Source organism: Leucopleurus acutus, assembly GCF_964270905.1.
Source record: "Leucopleurus acutus genome assembly, chromosome: 4".
In the NCBI taxonomy this organism is placed as follows: domain Eukaryota; kingdom Metazoa; phylum Chordata; class Mammalia; order Artiodactyla; family Delphinidae; genus Leucopleurus; species Leucopleurus acutus.
This window is the reverse complement of record NC_139146.1, coordinates 76,287,069-76,303,553: the sequence shown is the minus strand read 5'-3', so window position 1 is coordinate 76,303,553 and position 16,485 is coordinate 76,287,069. Positions and strand designations below refer to the sequence as shown.

Sequence of the window (16,485 nt, the reverse complement as noted above, 5' to 3'; positions counted from 1 at the left end):
AGCTCAGGCCTTGGATACCTCAGGGCTTTGTTTCCTTTAATGTTCCCTTTGATGATTTAGAAGATCCTAAGCCTAATAGTTACACCTTATACTAGGCATTTTATGTATATTAACAAATTAAATTCTGTGGAAGTAAAGGAAGACCAACCAAATAACTAGAAAAAGCTAGTTATTCAACATGCACCCCAGTACTCATAGCAGCACTATTTACAGTAGCCAAGACATGGAAGCAGCCTAAGTGTCCATCGACAGACAAATGGATAAAGAAGATATGGTACTTATATACAGTGGAATACTACTACTCAGCTATAAAAAAGAACAAAATAATGCCATTTGCAGCAACATGGACGGACCTAGAGATTATCATACTAACTGAAGTAAGACAGAGAAAGACAAATAATCATATATAACTTACATGTGGAACCTGAAATATGACACAAATGAATCTACCTATGAAACACAAGCAGACTCAGACAGGACAGACTTATGGTTGCCAAGGGGAGGGGGAGGGAAGGAAAAATTAGGAGTTTGGGATTAACATATGCACAATACTATATATAAAACAGATAAACAACAAGGACCTGCTGTGTAGCATGCGGAACTATATTCAATGTCTTGTAGTGACCTATAATGGAAAAGAATCTGAAAAAGAATATATATATATATATATATGTATGTATATATCTGAATCACTTTGCTGTACACCTGAAACTAACACAACATTGTAAATAACTATACTTCAATTTTTTTAAAAGGTCAATAATAATAAAAAGCTAGTTATTCAGAGCTTGATGTAGCAAGTGAGTTAGCCATGTCACTTGCGTCATTTTGGCTGAGACTAAAAGGCAGAGAGTGGGAAGGCTTTAAAGTGGGAAAATGGGAAAGCATCAGGTATGCCCTGATTGAGGCTATTGGCATGGCGAAGCTGTAGGTGGGTAACTAGAAGCAGGCATCCTATGTGAATTGTTAGAAGGACATATTTGGCTTTCTCTGACTGGGCCTAAGTTGGAAGCAGGGACAAAATTTAGGAAACTATCAGCTTCCCTAATCAAGTCCTGGCCATTTGGGGCCAACTGTTACAGAGCTTACTGTTTGGCTCCCTGGATGTCACTACAGATAGCTATCTGATTTTTTACCAGTCTGACTCTAGCAGACTGACTTCCTAGACTGGTTATTCTAAATAATGTGTTGGTTTCCTGGGCAGCTTGCTAAGGTTGTGGGTCAGAGTTCTTAATATCTGGTCTGACACTGTCCATTTGTATACGCAGTCTCTCATTTCTCACAATGACCTTGTAAGATAGATAGATATTATTATTTACATATGGGGATACTGACCTCAGTGGTTTAGGTAACTCTGAGTATTCAATTTAGTACAGACCTTTTCCCGGAAACTTTCCCACCCTGTTTTCTTCCTCCAAAGCAGACATACATGTACTTTCTCTGTGCCTCCATTCAAACTACATTGCATTATCATCACCACCATGCTAGTGTAAGGAGGAAAAAAATCTTTCCTCTACCCTTCTAAGTTCTCAGCTGGGGCCCCTATAACAAAGGACAGGTTAACAAGAGAAAAATAAACAAACATTTATTAACAAGTGCATTGTGCATACACATGGGAGCACTCAGAGATGAGTAACTCAAAGAGGTGGCTTAGAAATCTGCCTTATATAGCATCTTTACCAGAGAGCAATAAGTTTGTAGATAAATGACAGGACAAAGGAAAATGGTTTTAGGCTTCCAAGGGTGGCAAACAGTGGGAAGATAAATAATGGGAGGAAACTAATGGGGTACGGTTTGTTTGCAGATTCCTCAGGTCCCACCTCTGGACTGATAAGAATCCAGAGTCATCTCCAGTAAAGGAGAATTTATATCCTGCCCTTAGGCAGAAAAGGGGAAGAGAGAGAGAGAGCTGCATATTAACTGCCTTTAGCTCAAAGTAATTTTTATATCAAAGAGCCATATTTTGGGGGTGACATAGCCTGGTTTCCTTCAACAGTGAATGCTTAGATACCAGACAGTGTTCTAAATTCTTTGTATAGAATAACTCACTTAATCTTTTATAGCAGTAAAAGTAGGTACCAATATTATCCCCCTGGTCAAGTTCACATGGAAATGGTGGAACTGTGGTTCCAACCCAGGCATTCTGACTCCAGATCCAGTGCTCTTCACTAGCCCATCAGAGCACTGAATTGTAATTGTCTGTCTCCCTCCAGTAAACTGTATATTTTGTGGTCAAGGATGATGTCTTGTTATTTGGTGCCCAGTCTTCAGCACTTAATGGGTGCCCAATAATACTTTTACTCAGATGACTCAGTTTTCTTGGGTTTGATTTTCTTTCAGAAAAATGGGGATAATAACAGCAAAAACTCACTCTGGCATCTTCCATTTAAGCAACTCACATACGACCCTCTCCTTTCTCTCTGAACAGTTTCCACAGCAGATCACTCACTCACTGGTTGTAGATATACCACTGTCTTGTATGACTACTCTCTTGTAAAGTCGAATATTTCCATCAGTGGAGTTGTATTCTCACCAAGACTCAAGTATGTGTGTTCACAGGCCTGTTATGTGAGTCTCCAATCTTAATTTAATTAAAAATGTAAAAACAGCATAAACATGAGTGTAAAGAGATAAGCCATTTATATGAGAACTGTCAAATGCTTTTGAAAGACTTGCTAAAAGACAAAACGCTAAAAACAAAAAAAATTGCTCTTGAATTAGGTGTAGGTAAAACAATGGTAAATAATTGGGGAATTATGTTTTAATTGTATATTACCTTGTTGTAACAGTGTCTTTAAATTCTCACAATATTTAAAATGGGTAGTTTTACCCGCCAGGAGACATTTAGACAGTCATTTTGATTGTCTAACTGGGGAGTTGTTACTGGCATCTAGTGGATAGAGAACAGAGATGCTACTAAACTTCCTACAATGCACAGGGCAGCCTCACCAACAAAGAATTATCTGGTCCAAAATATGAATGGGGTTGAGAAATCCCATTTTTAAAGAAACCAAAACAGGAAATCATAGGTGATTTATTATGTGTATGATTTTTGCAGTGATAGTGCACAGAACTCTAATTAGTTGAAACATTCATAGGAAAAGTCTTATGTCTTATGTCAGGTAGGATTAGATTCAGCTGCAAGAAACAACGACTCAAAATAACAGCTCACAGAGCTGCCATCTTAGGACGTGGCCTTTGGCCTCCCGGTCTGTAAGATAAAAAGTAGCGCTCCATGCACCCAGGAGCAGGATGGAGGAATGGACAAAGGAGAATAAGAATTGGGGGAAGCAGAGGACAGGTACCAACTTTCTTTTAAAGGAGGTTCCCAGAAGCTACTACACAATAATTCCACTTGTACCCCATCAGCCTGACCTTGATCATATGGTCATACCTAGCTGCAGGGGAGGTTATCTTAGTGTAGGTAGCATTACAGCTGGCCATGTGCCTTGTCATTGTCTTACATCAAAAGATTGGCATCTGTTTTCTTTTATGTTTTAAGAGATTCTGTTATTGTTTCCCTGTTAATTGACTTTTTCAATTAAGTGAGCAATTACCACTTGTCCCAATCTCATTGGATAAGAGGGCATCTACTCTCCTGTGGAAGCCCTGGAAGGCAACATCTTAATGAAGCTGGGGCAGCAAGAACACATCAGGCTTCTAAATGGAGATAGAGGGCTAAATGGAGGATGGAAAGGGTCAAAAAAGTTCTTTACTTTAGAGTTTGGCCCATGGCCAGCCCTGCTTAGCTCTTTATAAATCCAGATATCAGTAGAAATGTGTAGTTCATTTATTAAGAATGCTAAACAGGGTGACTTACTCTGAATTGAGGAACGGTAATCACTACTAAAACATACACACACAAACAGAAATACAGCAGGCCATATATTTAACCTGTTATTAAAGTGGGACTCTGCACACCATGGTGTGACCATTGTGACCATTTCTAGTCCTGGCCCTGCTAGAGACTAGTGGCTATGCATAAGACATGTTATGTCTCTGGCCTCGATTCCATTGAATCTGAGGGTTGAGTTCCATGACCCCATATCGGTTTCTTAGGACTGCCGTAATAAAGCCACAAACTGGATATCTTACACAATGGAAATGCACTGTCTCACAGTTCTCAAGGCTAGAAGTTCAAACCCAAGGTGTTGGCAGGGTTGCTTCCTTCAGAGGGAGAATCTGTTCTATTCCTCTGTCCTAGTATCTGGTAGCCTCAGGCATTCCTTGGCTAGTTAATGGCATTCTCTTGGTGTCTTCACATGATCTTCCCTCTGTGTGTGACTCTGTGTCCATATTTCCCTTTTGATAAGGACACCAGTCATATTGGATTAGGGCCAATTCTACTAACCTTAAGTTGATTACCTATATAAAGACCCTATTTCCATATATGGTCACATTCTGAGGTACTGGGGGTTAGCACTTTAACATATCTTTCTGGGTGGACACAATTAAACCCATAACAACCCCTGAGATCTAATTCTGAACCTACTGCTTTCTTTAATGCTGTTGCTTAAATGCCAGTATCTTAAAAGTCCAGACAGGATTCCCGAGTGTATCTGGGCATTATGCACAGGGATTAGGTGGAATGTAACAGGACATTCTCATGGAGGTGGGAGTGAAGAGCAAATTATGAAGCTGGAGGATAGTAAAGTAGGTTCGGTGACATATCTTGGACTTTCATTTAAAAATCAGCCAGACAGAACCTTCCTCTGAGGTCCTTTTCTTACATAGCAGGTACTGACCCATTGCTTCAACACGGCATCTGATTTTTGCATTAGAAAAAACTTTTTTTTTTTTTTTTGTGGAAAATAGAAATCTTTCTGTAGGCTGTTTCTAGGAAATCTAGGAAAATGTGGGTGTTTGGCCTCCTCTCAGCTGTTTTGTGATGAGAAAGTCTCACGGTATTCTCCAATTGCTGTCTTCCTTTCTCTTTTCCAGCCAGATTGCAATCAGTATGAATTACCAGGATGTCCCAGGGACTTTAGCCCTGTGTGTGGAAGCGACATGTCCACTTATCCCAATGAGTGTACTCTGTGTGTGAAAATCAGGTAACAATTTTACAGTATAAACTAGCCAAGTTTTCTTTAGTTCTTCTCATGAATTTTGATTACTTAGGAAGTTGTGACTCTTTTCTTGGACACAAGAATCAAATGTGACATAAGTAGTTCTGTTTTAAGACTGACATTTTAAAAAACACAGAATCCTCCAGTGCATTTTCTAGGACAAAGTTAGACAATAAGGTGTGTGATTAATCAATTATAGACCGGATAATTAAGTGATGTACTATCAGGGATGGGTAGTTTCCAAAAATTAAGAATATATTTAGGATTGTAGCTGCAGTGCACTTTGCAGCCCCGTTGGTCGAGCCTGTGCTGGGCACTGAGAAAGAAGACCTGGGTCTGCCACCCAGTGTCTAGGGACAGTTCCAGAGTAATGAATCAGTGTGTCTTCAGAGGAATGAAAGAAAACAAGGAAGGGAATGGTAGCTATTTCTGGGTTTTGAGGCAGGTCATGGAGATGAGGCCCTGCCATGTAGACCCCAGCCCATAAACAACCCTACCCATCCTGGCACAACTTGAAGGGGAACAGGGATGTCCCAGAGCATCAAGTTCCCTCAGAATGCATTGTCCCTCAGGAGACAAGACGGGGGAGTAGAAGGACTTGAGCTCACCTCCTCTCACGAAAACACCAAAATCACAACCAACTGCTGAACAACCATCAACAAAAAAGATGGGAACCTACCAAAAAAGATATTCTATATTGAAAGACAAAGAGGAAGCCAAAACCAGATGGTAGGAGGGGTGCTTTCGCAATATAATCAAATGTTATACCTGCTGGTTGGGCAACCCTCAAACTGGAAAATAATTATATCACAGAGGTTCTCCCACAGGAGTGAGAGTTCTGAGCCCCATGTCAGGCTCCCCAGCCTGGGGTTCTGGCACTGGGAGAAGTCCCCAGAGCATTTGGCTTTGAAGGCCAGCAGGGCTTGAGTGTTGGAGCTCCACAGGACTGAGGGAAATAGAGACTCCACTCTTGGAGGGAGCACACAAGGTTTCATGTGCACTGGGTCCCAGGCAAAGCAGTGACTCCACAGGAGTCTGAGCCAGATGTAACTACAGGTCTTGGAAGGACTCCTGGGGAGGCAGGGGTCGGCTGTGGTTCACTGTGGGGGAGAGGACACTGGTGGCGGAGGCCCCAGGGAATATTCATCGGGTGTGTGCTCTCCTGGAGGTCGCCATCTCAGCACCAAAACCTGGCCCCACCCAACAGCTTGCAGGCTCCAGTGCTGGGACGACTCAGGCCAAACAACCAACGGGGTGGGAACACAGCCCCACCCATCAGCAAAGTTGTCTAAAGTTGTCCTGAGCCAACGGCTGCCTATAAACAGACCCCTTGACACAGCCCTGCCCACCAGAAGGACAAGACCCAGCTCCATACACCAGTGGGCAGGCACCAGTCCCTCCCACCAGGAAGCTTGCACAAGCCCCTGAACCAACCTCACCGACCAGGGGACAGACACCAGAACCAAGAACTACAATTCTGCAGCCTGAGGAACGGAGACCGCAAACACAGAAAGTCAGACAAAATGAGATGGCAGAGAAATATGTTCCAGACAAAGGAACCAGACAAAACCCCAGAAGAACAGCTAAGTGAAGTGGAGATAGGCAATCTGCATGAAAAAGAATTCAGAATAATGATAGTAAAGATGATCCAAGATCTCAGAAAAAGAATGGAGGCACAGACCAAAAGATATAAGAAATGTTTAACGAAGAGTTGGAAGATTTAAAGAACAAACAGAGGAACTCCCTTCATGGCAAAGTGGTTAAGAATCTGCCTGCCAATGCAGGCAACATGGGTTCAATCCCTGGCCTGGGAAGATCCCACATGCTTCAGAGCAACTAAGCCTGCATGCCACAACTACTGAGCCTGCACTCTAGAGCTTGTGAGCCACAAATACTGAGCCTGTGTACCACAACTACTGAAGCCTGCGAGCCATAGAGCCTGTGCACCGCAACTACTGAGCCCATGCACTGCAACTACTGAAGCCCGTACACACTAGGGCCTGCATGCTGTAACTACTGAGAACACGTGCTGCAACTACTGAAGCCTGCATGCCTAGAGCCCATGCTCTGCAACAAGAGAAGCCACAATGAGAAGCTGGTGCACTGCAACAAAGAATAGACCCCACTCACTGCAACTAGAGAAAGCCCACACGCAGCAACAAAGACCCAATGCAGCCAATAAATACATAAAATTTTAAAATAAATCAATAAAGAACAAACAGAGGTGAACAATACAATAACTGAAATTAAGAATACACTAGAAGGAATCAATAGCAGAATAAATGAGGCAGAAGAAAAAATAAGTGAGCTGGAACACAGAATGGTGGAAAACACTGCTAGCGAACAGAATAAAGAAAGAAGAATGAAAAGAAATGAGGATAGTCTAAGAGACATCTGGGACAATATTAAGTGCACCAACATTCACATTAGGGGTCCCAGAAGGAGAAGAGAGAGACAAAAGGCCTGAGAAAATATTTGAAGAGATAATAATTGAAAATTTCCCTAACTTGGGAAAGGAAAAACTCACTCAAGTCCAGGAAGCCCTGAGAGTTACATACAGGATAAACCCAAGGAGGAACACTCTGAGATACATATTAATCAAACTGACAAAAATTAAAGACAAAGAGAAAATGTTAAAAGCAACAAGGGAAAAGCAACAAATAACATACAAGGGAATCCCCATAAGGTTATCAGCTGTTTTTTTCACCAGAAATTCTGCAGGCCAGAAGGGAGTGGCATGATACATTTAAAGTGATGAAAGGGGAAAACCTACAACCAAGAATGCTCTACCCAGCAAGGCTCTTGTTCAGATTTGACAGAGAAATCAAAAGCTCTACATGGCTAGAGAGACCGTGTGCTGCAACCACTGAGCCTGTGCACTCTAGAGCCCATGTGCGACAACTAGAGAGAAGCCCACACACCACAATGAAGAGCCCACATGCTGCAACGAAAGATCCCGCATGCCGCAACCAAGATCCCGCATGCCACAATTAAGACCCAACGCAGCCAAATTAAAAAAAAAAGAAAGCTTTACAGACAAGCAAAAGCTACGAGAATCCAGCACCACCAAACCAGCTTTACAACAAATGCTAAAGGTACTTCTCTAGATGAAAAAGAAAAGGCCACAACCAGAACCAAGAAAATTACCAATGACAAAGCTCACCAGTAAAGACAAACATATAGTAAAGGTAGGAAATCATCCATACACAAATATGAAGTCAAAACCAGGAATCATGAGGAGAGAAGAGTACGAATGCAGGATATTGGAAATGCATTTGCAATTAAGAGACCAGCAACTTAAAGCAATCGTATATATAAACACATATATAGACTGCTATATAAAAACCTCATGATAACCACAGACCAAAAATCTACAATAGATACACATACAAAAAAGAAAAAGCAATCCAAACACAACTCTAAACATAGTCATCAAATCGCAAGAGAAAAGAACAAAAGAGAGGGGAAGAAAAAAGACCTACAAAAACAAATCCAAAACAATTAACAAAATGGTAATAAGAACATACATATCAATAATTACCTTAAATGTAATTGGATTAAATGCTCCAACCAAAAGACACTGACTGGCTGAATGGATACAAAAACAAGACCCATATATACGCTGCCTACAAGAGACCCACTTCAGATCTAGGGACACATACAGACTGAAAGTGAGGGGATGGAAAAAAGTATTCCATACAAATGGAAAGCAAAAGAAAGCTGGAGTAGCAATACTCATGTCAGAGAAAATAGACTTTAAAATAAAGACTGTTACAAGAGACAGAAGGGCACTACATAATGATCAAGGAATCAATCCAAGAAGAAGATGTAACAATTGTAAATATATATGCACCCAACATAGGAGCACCTCAATATATAAAGCAAATGCTAACAACCATAAAAGGAGAAATTGACAGTAACACAATAATAGTGGAGACTTTAACATCCCATTTACATCAATGGGCAGATCATCCAGACAAAAAATCAATAAGGAAACACAGGCCTTAAATGACACATTAGACCAGATGGACTTAATTAAAATTTATAGAGCATTCCATCTGAAAGCAGCAGAATACACATTCTTCTCAAGTGCACATGGAACATTCTCCAGGATAGAGCACATGCTGGTCCACAAAGGAAGCCTAAGTAAATTTAAGAAAACTGAAATCATATCAAGCATCTTTTCTGAACACAGTGCTATGAGATCAGAAATCAACTACAATAAAAAGAAACTGTAAAAAACACAAACTCAGGGAAGCTAAACCATATATTACTAAACAACCAATGGATCACTGAAGAAATCAGAGGAAATCAAAAAATACCTACAGATAAAACAAAAACACAAAGATCCAAAACCTGTGGGGCACAGCAAAAGAAGTTCTAAGAGGGAAATTTATACCAACACAATGTTACCTCAGGAAACAAAAAAATCTCAAACCACCTAAACTTACACCTAAAGCAACTAAAGAAAGAACAAACAAAACCCAAAGATAGTAGAAGGAAAGAAATCATAAAGATCAGAGCAGAAATAAATGAAATAGAGACGAAGAAAACAATAGCAAAGATCAATAAAACTAAAAGTTGTTTCTTTGAAAAGATGAACAAAATTGATAAGCCTTTAGCCAGACTCATCAAGAAAAAAAGGGAGAGGGCTCAATAAAATTAGAAATGAAAAAGGAGAAGTTACAACTAACACCACATAAATACAAAGGATCGTAAGAGACTACTACAAGCAACTACAAGCCAATAAAATTGGCAACCTAGAAGACATGGACAATTTCTTAGAAAGGTATAATCTTCCAAGACTGAACCAGGAAGAAATAGAAAATATGAACAGACCAATCACAAGTACTGAAATTGAAACTGTGATTTAAAAACTTCCAACAAACAAAAGTCCAGGGACCTCCCTGGTGGCACAGCGGTTAAGAATCCGCCTGCCAATGTAGGAGACACAGGTTCAATCCCTGGTCTGGGAAGATCCCACATGCCGTGGAGCAACTAAGCCCATGTGACATAACTACTGAAGCCCACGTGCCCTAGAGGCTGTGAACCACAACTACTGAGCCCATGCACCACAACTACTGAAGCCCACGTACTCTAGGGCCTGCGTGCTGCAACTACTGAGCCTGCATGCTGCAACTACTGAGCCTGCATGCTCCAACTACTGAAGCCCACATGCCTAGAGCCTGTGTTGTGCAACAAGAGAAGCCACTGCAATGAGAAGCCCACACACTGCAACAAAGAGCAGCCCAAATCTCTAGCTGCAACTAGGGAAAGGCTGTGTGCAGCAACAAAGACCCAATGCAGCACCCCCCCACACACAAAAAAAGTCCAGGACTATATGGCTCCACAGACGAATTCTCTCAAACATTCAGAGGAGAGTTAACACCTATCCTTCTGAAACTACAGTAAGTCCCCTACATATAAACCATCAAGTTGCAAACTTTCAAAGATGCGAACATGCGTTCGCATGTCCAATCACATGAGTTAGTTCACGTATCTGGCGTACATTGTCACATGTGTGCATCCTCTACAAGTGGTGTGCTTTTGTGTACTTTACTGTACAGTACTGTATAGAGTACAATAGTACAGTATCTTTATTTCAAGCCCAGGATGTCCAGAAGCAAGTGTAAAAGCAGCAATGATGTAGCTGGCATTGTACTGTAATTTTTGAGGTACTGTACTGTAAGATTAAAATTGTTTTCTTGGGACTTCCCTTGCACTGCGGAGGTGCAGTGGTTAAGAATATGCCTGCCAATGCAGGGGACATGGATTTGATCCCTGGTCTGGGAAGAACCCACATGCCATGGAGCAACTAAGCCTGTGCGCCACAACTACTGAGCCTGCGCACCACAACTACTGAGCCCATGCTCCGCAACTACTGAAGCCTGCACGCTCTAGGGCCTGAGGGCCACAACTACTGAGCCCATGTGCTGCAACCACTGAAGCCTGCGCACCTAGAGACTGTGCTCTGCAACAAGAGAAGCCACCGCAATGAGAAACCCATGCACTGCGACGAAGACTAGCCCCCACTCACCGCAACTAGAGAAAGCCTGCGTGCAGCAACAAAGACCCAACACAGCCAAAAAAAAAATGTATTCTTTATTTTTTGTTTGTTTGTCTTTTATGCATTATTTGTGTGAAAAATATTATAAACCTATTACAGTACAGTACTATATAGCCAATTGTGTTAATTGGGTACCTAGTCTAACTTTGTTGGACTTACGAATTAATTGGACTTATGAATGCACTCTCGGAACAGAACTCATTCATATGTAGGGGACTTACTGTATTCCAAAAAATTGAAGAGGAAGGAGTACTCCCAAACTCATTCTATGAGTCCACCATCACCCTGATACCAAACCCAGAGAAAAATACCACAAAAAAAGAAAATTACAGGCCAATATCACTGATGAACATAGAAGCACAAATTCTCAACAAAATACTAGAAAACCAAATCCAAGAATACATTAAAAGGATAATACACCAAAAAAAAAAAAAACAAACGAAAAGGATCATACACCATGATCAAGTGGGATTTATCTCAGGAATGCAAGGATTTTTCAATATCTGCAAATCAGTGTGATACACCACATTAACAAATTGAAGAATAAAAACCATATGATCATCTCAATAGATACAGAAAAAGCTTTTCACAAAATTCAACACACATTTATGATAAAAACTCTCTAGAAAGTGGGCATAGAGGGAACCTACCTCAACATAATACAGGCCATATATGCTAAACCCACAGTTCACATCATACTCAATAGTGAAAAGCTGAAAGCATTTCCTCTGAGATCAGGAATAAGACAAGGTGTCCACTCTCATCACTTTTATTCGACATAGTTTTGGAAGTCCTAGCCATGGCAATCAGAGAAGAAAAAGAAATAAAATGAATCCCAATTGGAAAACAAGAAGTAAAACTGTCACTCTTTATAGATGACATGATACTATACATAGAAGATCATAAAGATGCTAAGGGCGTTCCGGAGCAGGGCAGCTGGACTATGGGAAGCAGCAGGCAGAGGGCAGCAGTAGGAAACTCGGGGATCTGGGTGCAAAAGCCCAGGGATAGGAGCCGCAGGCATGCTGCGTCCCAAGGCTTTGACCCAGGTGCTAAGCCAGGCCAACACTGGAGGCATCCAGAGCACCCTGCTGCTGAATAACGAGGGATCTCTGTTGGCCTACTCCGGTTACGGGGATACAGACGCCCGGGTCACCGCTGCCATCACCAGTAACATCTGGGCGGCCTACGACCGGAATGGGAACCAAGCGTTTAATGAAGACAATCTCAAATTCATCCTCATGGACTGCATGGAGGGCCGGGTAGCCATCACTCGAGTGGCCAACCTTCCACTGTGCATGTATGCCAAGGAGACTGTTGGCTTCGGAATGCTCAAGGCCAAGGCCCAGGCCTTGGTGCAGTACCTGAAGGAGCCTCTCACCCAAGTAGCAGCATCATAATGGGTGTTGGTGGAAGCAGGGGTTCAGAAAAGAGAGATGACCATTTGGAGGGGCAGGACCTCCTGGGGAAGGCTTCCTGGATGTGGAGGGTTGGGGGGACTTTGTTCTTCCCAAGAATAAACTTCAACTCCTGTCTTGAAAAAAAAAAAGATGCTACCAGAAAACTACTAGAGCTCATGAATGAATTCACTAAAGTTGCAGAATACAAAGTTAATACACAGAAATCTCTTGCATTTCTATACACTAACAACGAAGGATCAGAAACAGAAATTAAGGAAACAATCCCATTTACCATTGCATCAAAAGAATAAAATAGCTAGGAATAAACCTGCCTAAGGAGGCAAAAGACCTGTACTCTGAAAGCTATAAGATGCTGATGAAAGAAAGTGAAGGCAACACAAACAGATGGAAAGATGTACCATGTTCTTGAATTGGAAGAATCAGTATTGTCAAAATGACCATGCTATCCAAGGCAATCTCCAGATTCAATGCAATCCCTATCAAATTACTAATGGCATTTTTCACAGGACTAGAACAAAAAATTTTACAATTTGTATGGAAACACAAAAGACCCCGAATAGCCAAAGCAATCCTGAGAAAGAAAAATGGAGCTGGAGAAATCAGGCTCCATGGCCTCAGACTATACTACAAAGTTACAGTAATTAAAACAGTATGGTATTGGCACAAAAATAGAAATATAGACTAATAGAACAGGATAGAAAGCCCAGAAATAAACCCATGCACCTATGGTCAATTAATCTATGACAAAGGAGGCAAGAATATACAATAGAAAAGACAGTCTCTTCAATAATGGTGCTGGGAAAACTGGACAGTTACATGAAAAAGAATGAAATTAGAACATTCTCTAACACCATAAACAAAAATAACCTCAAAATGGATTAAAGACCTAAATGTAAGACTGGATACTATAAAACTCTTAGAGGAAAACATAGGCAGAACACTCTTTGACATGAAATACAACAATATCTTTTTGGATCCAACTCCTAGAGTAATGAAAATAAAAACAAAAAGTTTAAAATGGGACCTAATTAATCTTAAAAGCTTTTGCACAGCAGAGGAAGCCATAAACAAAACAAAAAAACAACCCACAGAATGGGAGAAAATATTTGCAAATGAAGCGACCAACTGGGGATTAATCTCCAAAATACACAAACAGATCATGCAGCTCAATATCAAAAAAACAAACAACCCAATCCAAAATGGGCAGAATATCTAAATAGACATTTCTCCAAAGAAGATATACAGATGGCCAAAAAGCCCATGGAAAGGTGCTCAACATCACTAATTATTAAGAGAAATGCAAATCAAAACCTCAATGAGGTATCACCTCACACCAGTTAGAATGGCCATCATCAAAACGTCTATAGGGACTTCCCTCGTGGTCCAGTGGTTAAGACTCTGTGCTCCCAATGCAGGGGGCCTGGGTTCTATCCTTGGTCAGGGAACTAGATCCCGCATGTCTCAACTAAAGATCCATCATGCCACAACAAAGATCCCGCGTGTCACAGCTAAGACCTGGCTCAGCCAAGTAAATAAATAAATAATTAAATTTTTAAAAAAAGTCTATAAACAATAAATGCTGGAGAGGGGGCTTCCCTGGTGGCGCAGTGGTTGAGAGTCTGCCTGCCAATGCAGGGGACACAGGTTCGTGCCCCGGTCCGGGAAGATCCCACATGCCGCGGAGCGGCTGGGCCCGTGAGCCATGGCCACTGAGCCTGTGCGTCCAGAGCCTGTGCTCCGCAATGGGAGAGGCCACAGCAGTGAGAGGCCCGTGTACCGCAAAAAAAAAAAAAAAAAAAAAAAAATGCTGGAGAGGGTGTGGAGAAAAGGGAACCCTCCTACACTATTGGTGGGAATGTAAATTGGTACAACTAATATGGAGAACAGTATGGAGGTGCCTTAAAAAAAGAATTACCACATGATCCAGCAATCCCACTCCTGGACATATATCTGGAGAAAACCATAATCTGAAAAGATACATGCACCCCAGTGTTCATTAGAGCACTATTTATAATAGCCAAGACATGGAAGCAACCTAAGTGTCCACCAACAGATGAATGGATAAAGAAGATGTGGTACATATATACAATGGAATATTACTCAGCCATAGAAAAGAACAAAATAATGCCATCTGCAGCAACATGGATGGACCTAGAGATTATCATACTAAGTGAAATAAGTAAGACAGAGAGAGACAAATATCATATGATATTATATGTGGAATCTAAAACAAATGATACAAGTGAACTTATTTACAAAACAGAAACAGATGCACAGACTTCAAAAACAAACTTATGGAGCTTCCCTGGTGGTGCAGTGGTTGAGAATCTGCCTGCCAATGCAGGGGATACGGGTTCGAGCCCTGGTCTGGGAGGATCCCACATGCCGTGGAACAACTGGGCCTGTGAGCCACAACTACTGAGCCTGCGCATCTGGAGCCTGTGCTCCGCAACAAGAGAGGCCGCGACAGTGAGAGGCCCACGCACCGCGATGAAGAGTGGCCCCCGCTTGCCACAACTAGAGAAAGCCCTCACACAGAAACGAAGACCCAACACAGCCAAAAATAAATAAATTAAAAAAAAAAACAAACCCAAACTTATGGTTACCAAAGGGCAAAGGTGGGAGAGGGATAAATTAGGAGTTTGGGATTAACATATATGCACTACTATATATAAAATGGGTAATCAACAAGGACCTACTGTATAGCACAGGGAACTCTATTCAATATTCTGTAATAAACTATATGGGAAAAGAATTTGAAAAAGAATGGATATATGTAATGTATAATTGAATCATTTTGCTGTACACCTGAGACTAACAGAACATTGTAAATCAACTATACACCAATATAAAATAAAAATTAAACAAAAAAGAATATATTTAGTAGTTAAACTCTGTGGAATTTTAAGTGTGAAATATTAAGTGTTCTTTTAAAGTCAGAGGGCATGTTCAGGTAACCTACGCACCCTGCACTATTAGTTGGAAAAGAGGTCTTAATAACTCCATCTGGTAGAATGCTCGGTAATAAGTGTATTACACCTGATACCCTTAGTGTAAAACACCTAACCAGCTCAAGTGACCATGACTTCTACTCCAGGTATGCTGCTTTGTATTTCAGGGGTCCATTCTCTGACCTCAGTCTTAAGTGAGTTACCTATGTCTTTCTTCTCAGAGTGATTCTTTGGGGATAGTTCCCTGTGCCCTAGGGTTAGGGAAAAAAAAATAGCTGAGTTGGGCTTTCACCCTCGATTTAGCTTTAAAAATGATTAATTGTCACCCTGTAAAGAATCTAATGTATAATGACATGGGTCTTTTTAATACAAATAGTGGGGCAGTTTCAATACGGCAGGTAGTGTTTCAATATGGCGGCCCAGGGCAGGTCACCCCAAAATGTGCCTCAATGGCATGTTAATTATTGTGAATTAAAGTTGCTTAAGAAAGAGCCAGCAAGAGAGACACTTTGACCCTCCTCTCTGTCTCCCTGAAAGCAGGAAAATAATCTCATATGAAAGATGCACTCCCTGCATCTGAAAGGTAGAAGGGACACCCTTAATCGCCAGAGATAGGGAATTCAGAGCTGAAAAGCCTGTAAAAACAAACCTTGTTACGTCTTTAATTTACTTCCCTAAGCCAAAACTCTGTATAGATTCTTCACTAATTAACTACCCAAAGTCTAAATTTCTTTGTCTTGTCAATTCCTCACAAATGTATTGTTTCTTGGTCTAAAAAGAATAAAAGCTGCCTGCTTTGGTTACTTATTAGGTCCCATTTCTATGAGACCTCTGTGCACATAAATAAAAGTTTTTCTTTTTCTCCTGTTAATCTGTCTTGTGTCCATTTTATTATTAGTCCAGCCACAAGAACTCAAGAGGGTAGAGGGGGAAATTTATTCAACCTGACAGTTGGTGAGCCAGGCAGGAGCCTGGCTGGA

The 16,485-nt window shown here is 41.2% G+C and overlaps 3 protein-coding genes across 6 annotated transcripts in view; 2 read left to right on the top strand and 1 right to left on the bottom strand.

Moving 5' to 3' along the window:
- Nucleotides 1-16,485, top strand: part of SPINK2 (serine peptidase inhibitor Kazal type 2) — a gene marked incomplete at both ends in the record, with an annotated part of 208,217 nt that overhangs the window by 1,934 nt on the left and 189,798 nt on the right.
- Nucleotides 1-16,485, bottom strand: part of LOC309960937 (RE1-silencing transcription factor-like) — a gene marked incomplete at its 5' end in the record, with an annotated part of 192,341 nt that overhangs the window by 113,505 nt on the left and 62,351 nt on the right. The gene's annotated exons all lie outside the window — the stretch shown is intronic.
- LOC309960941 (ragulator complex protein LAMTOR2-like) lies at nucleotides 12,135-12,749 on the top strand. Its single transcript, XM_082837944.1, has one exon. The coding sequence runs from the start codon at nucleotides 12,156-12,158 to the stop codon at nucleotides 12,531-12,533; it is 378 nt and encodes a 125-aa protein (XP_082694070.1). The 5' UTR covers nucleotides 12,135-12,155; the 3' UTR covers nucleotides 12,534-12,749.

Excerpts from the sequence above, each read along its gene's own strand:
- LOC309960941 (XM_082837944.1), top strand. The coding sequence starts at position 12,156 with ATGCTGCGTCCCAAGGCTTTGACCCAGGTGCTAAGCCAGGCCAACACT.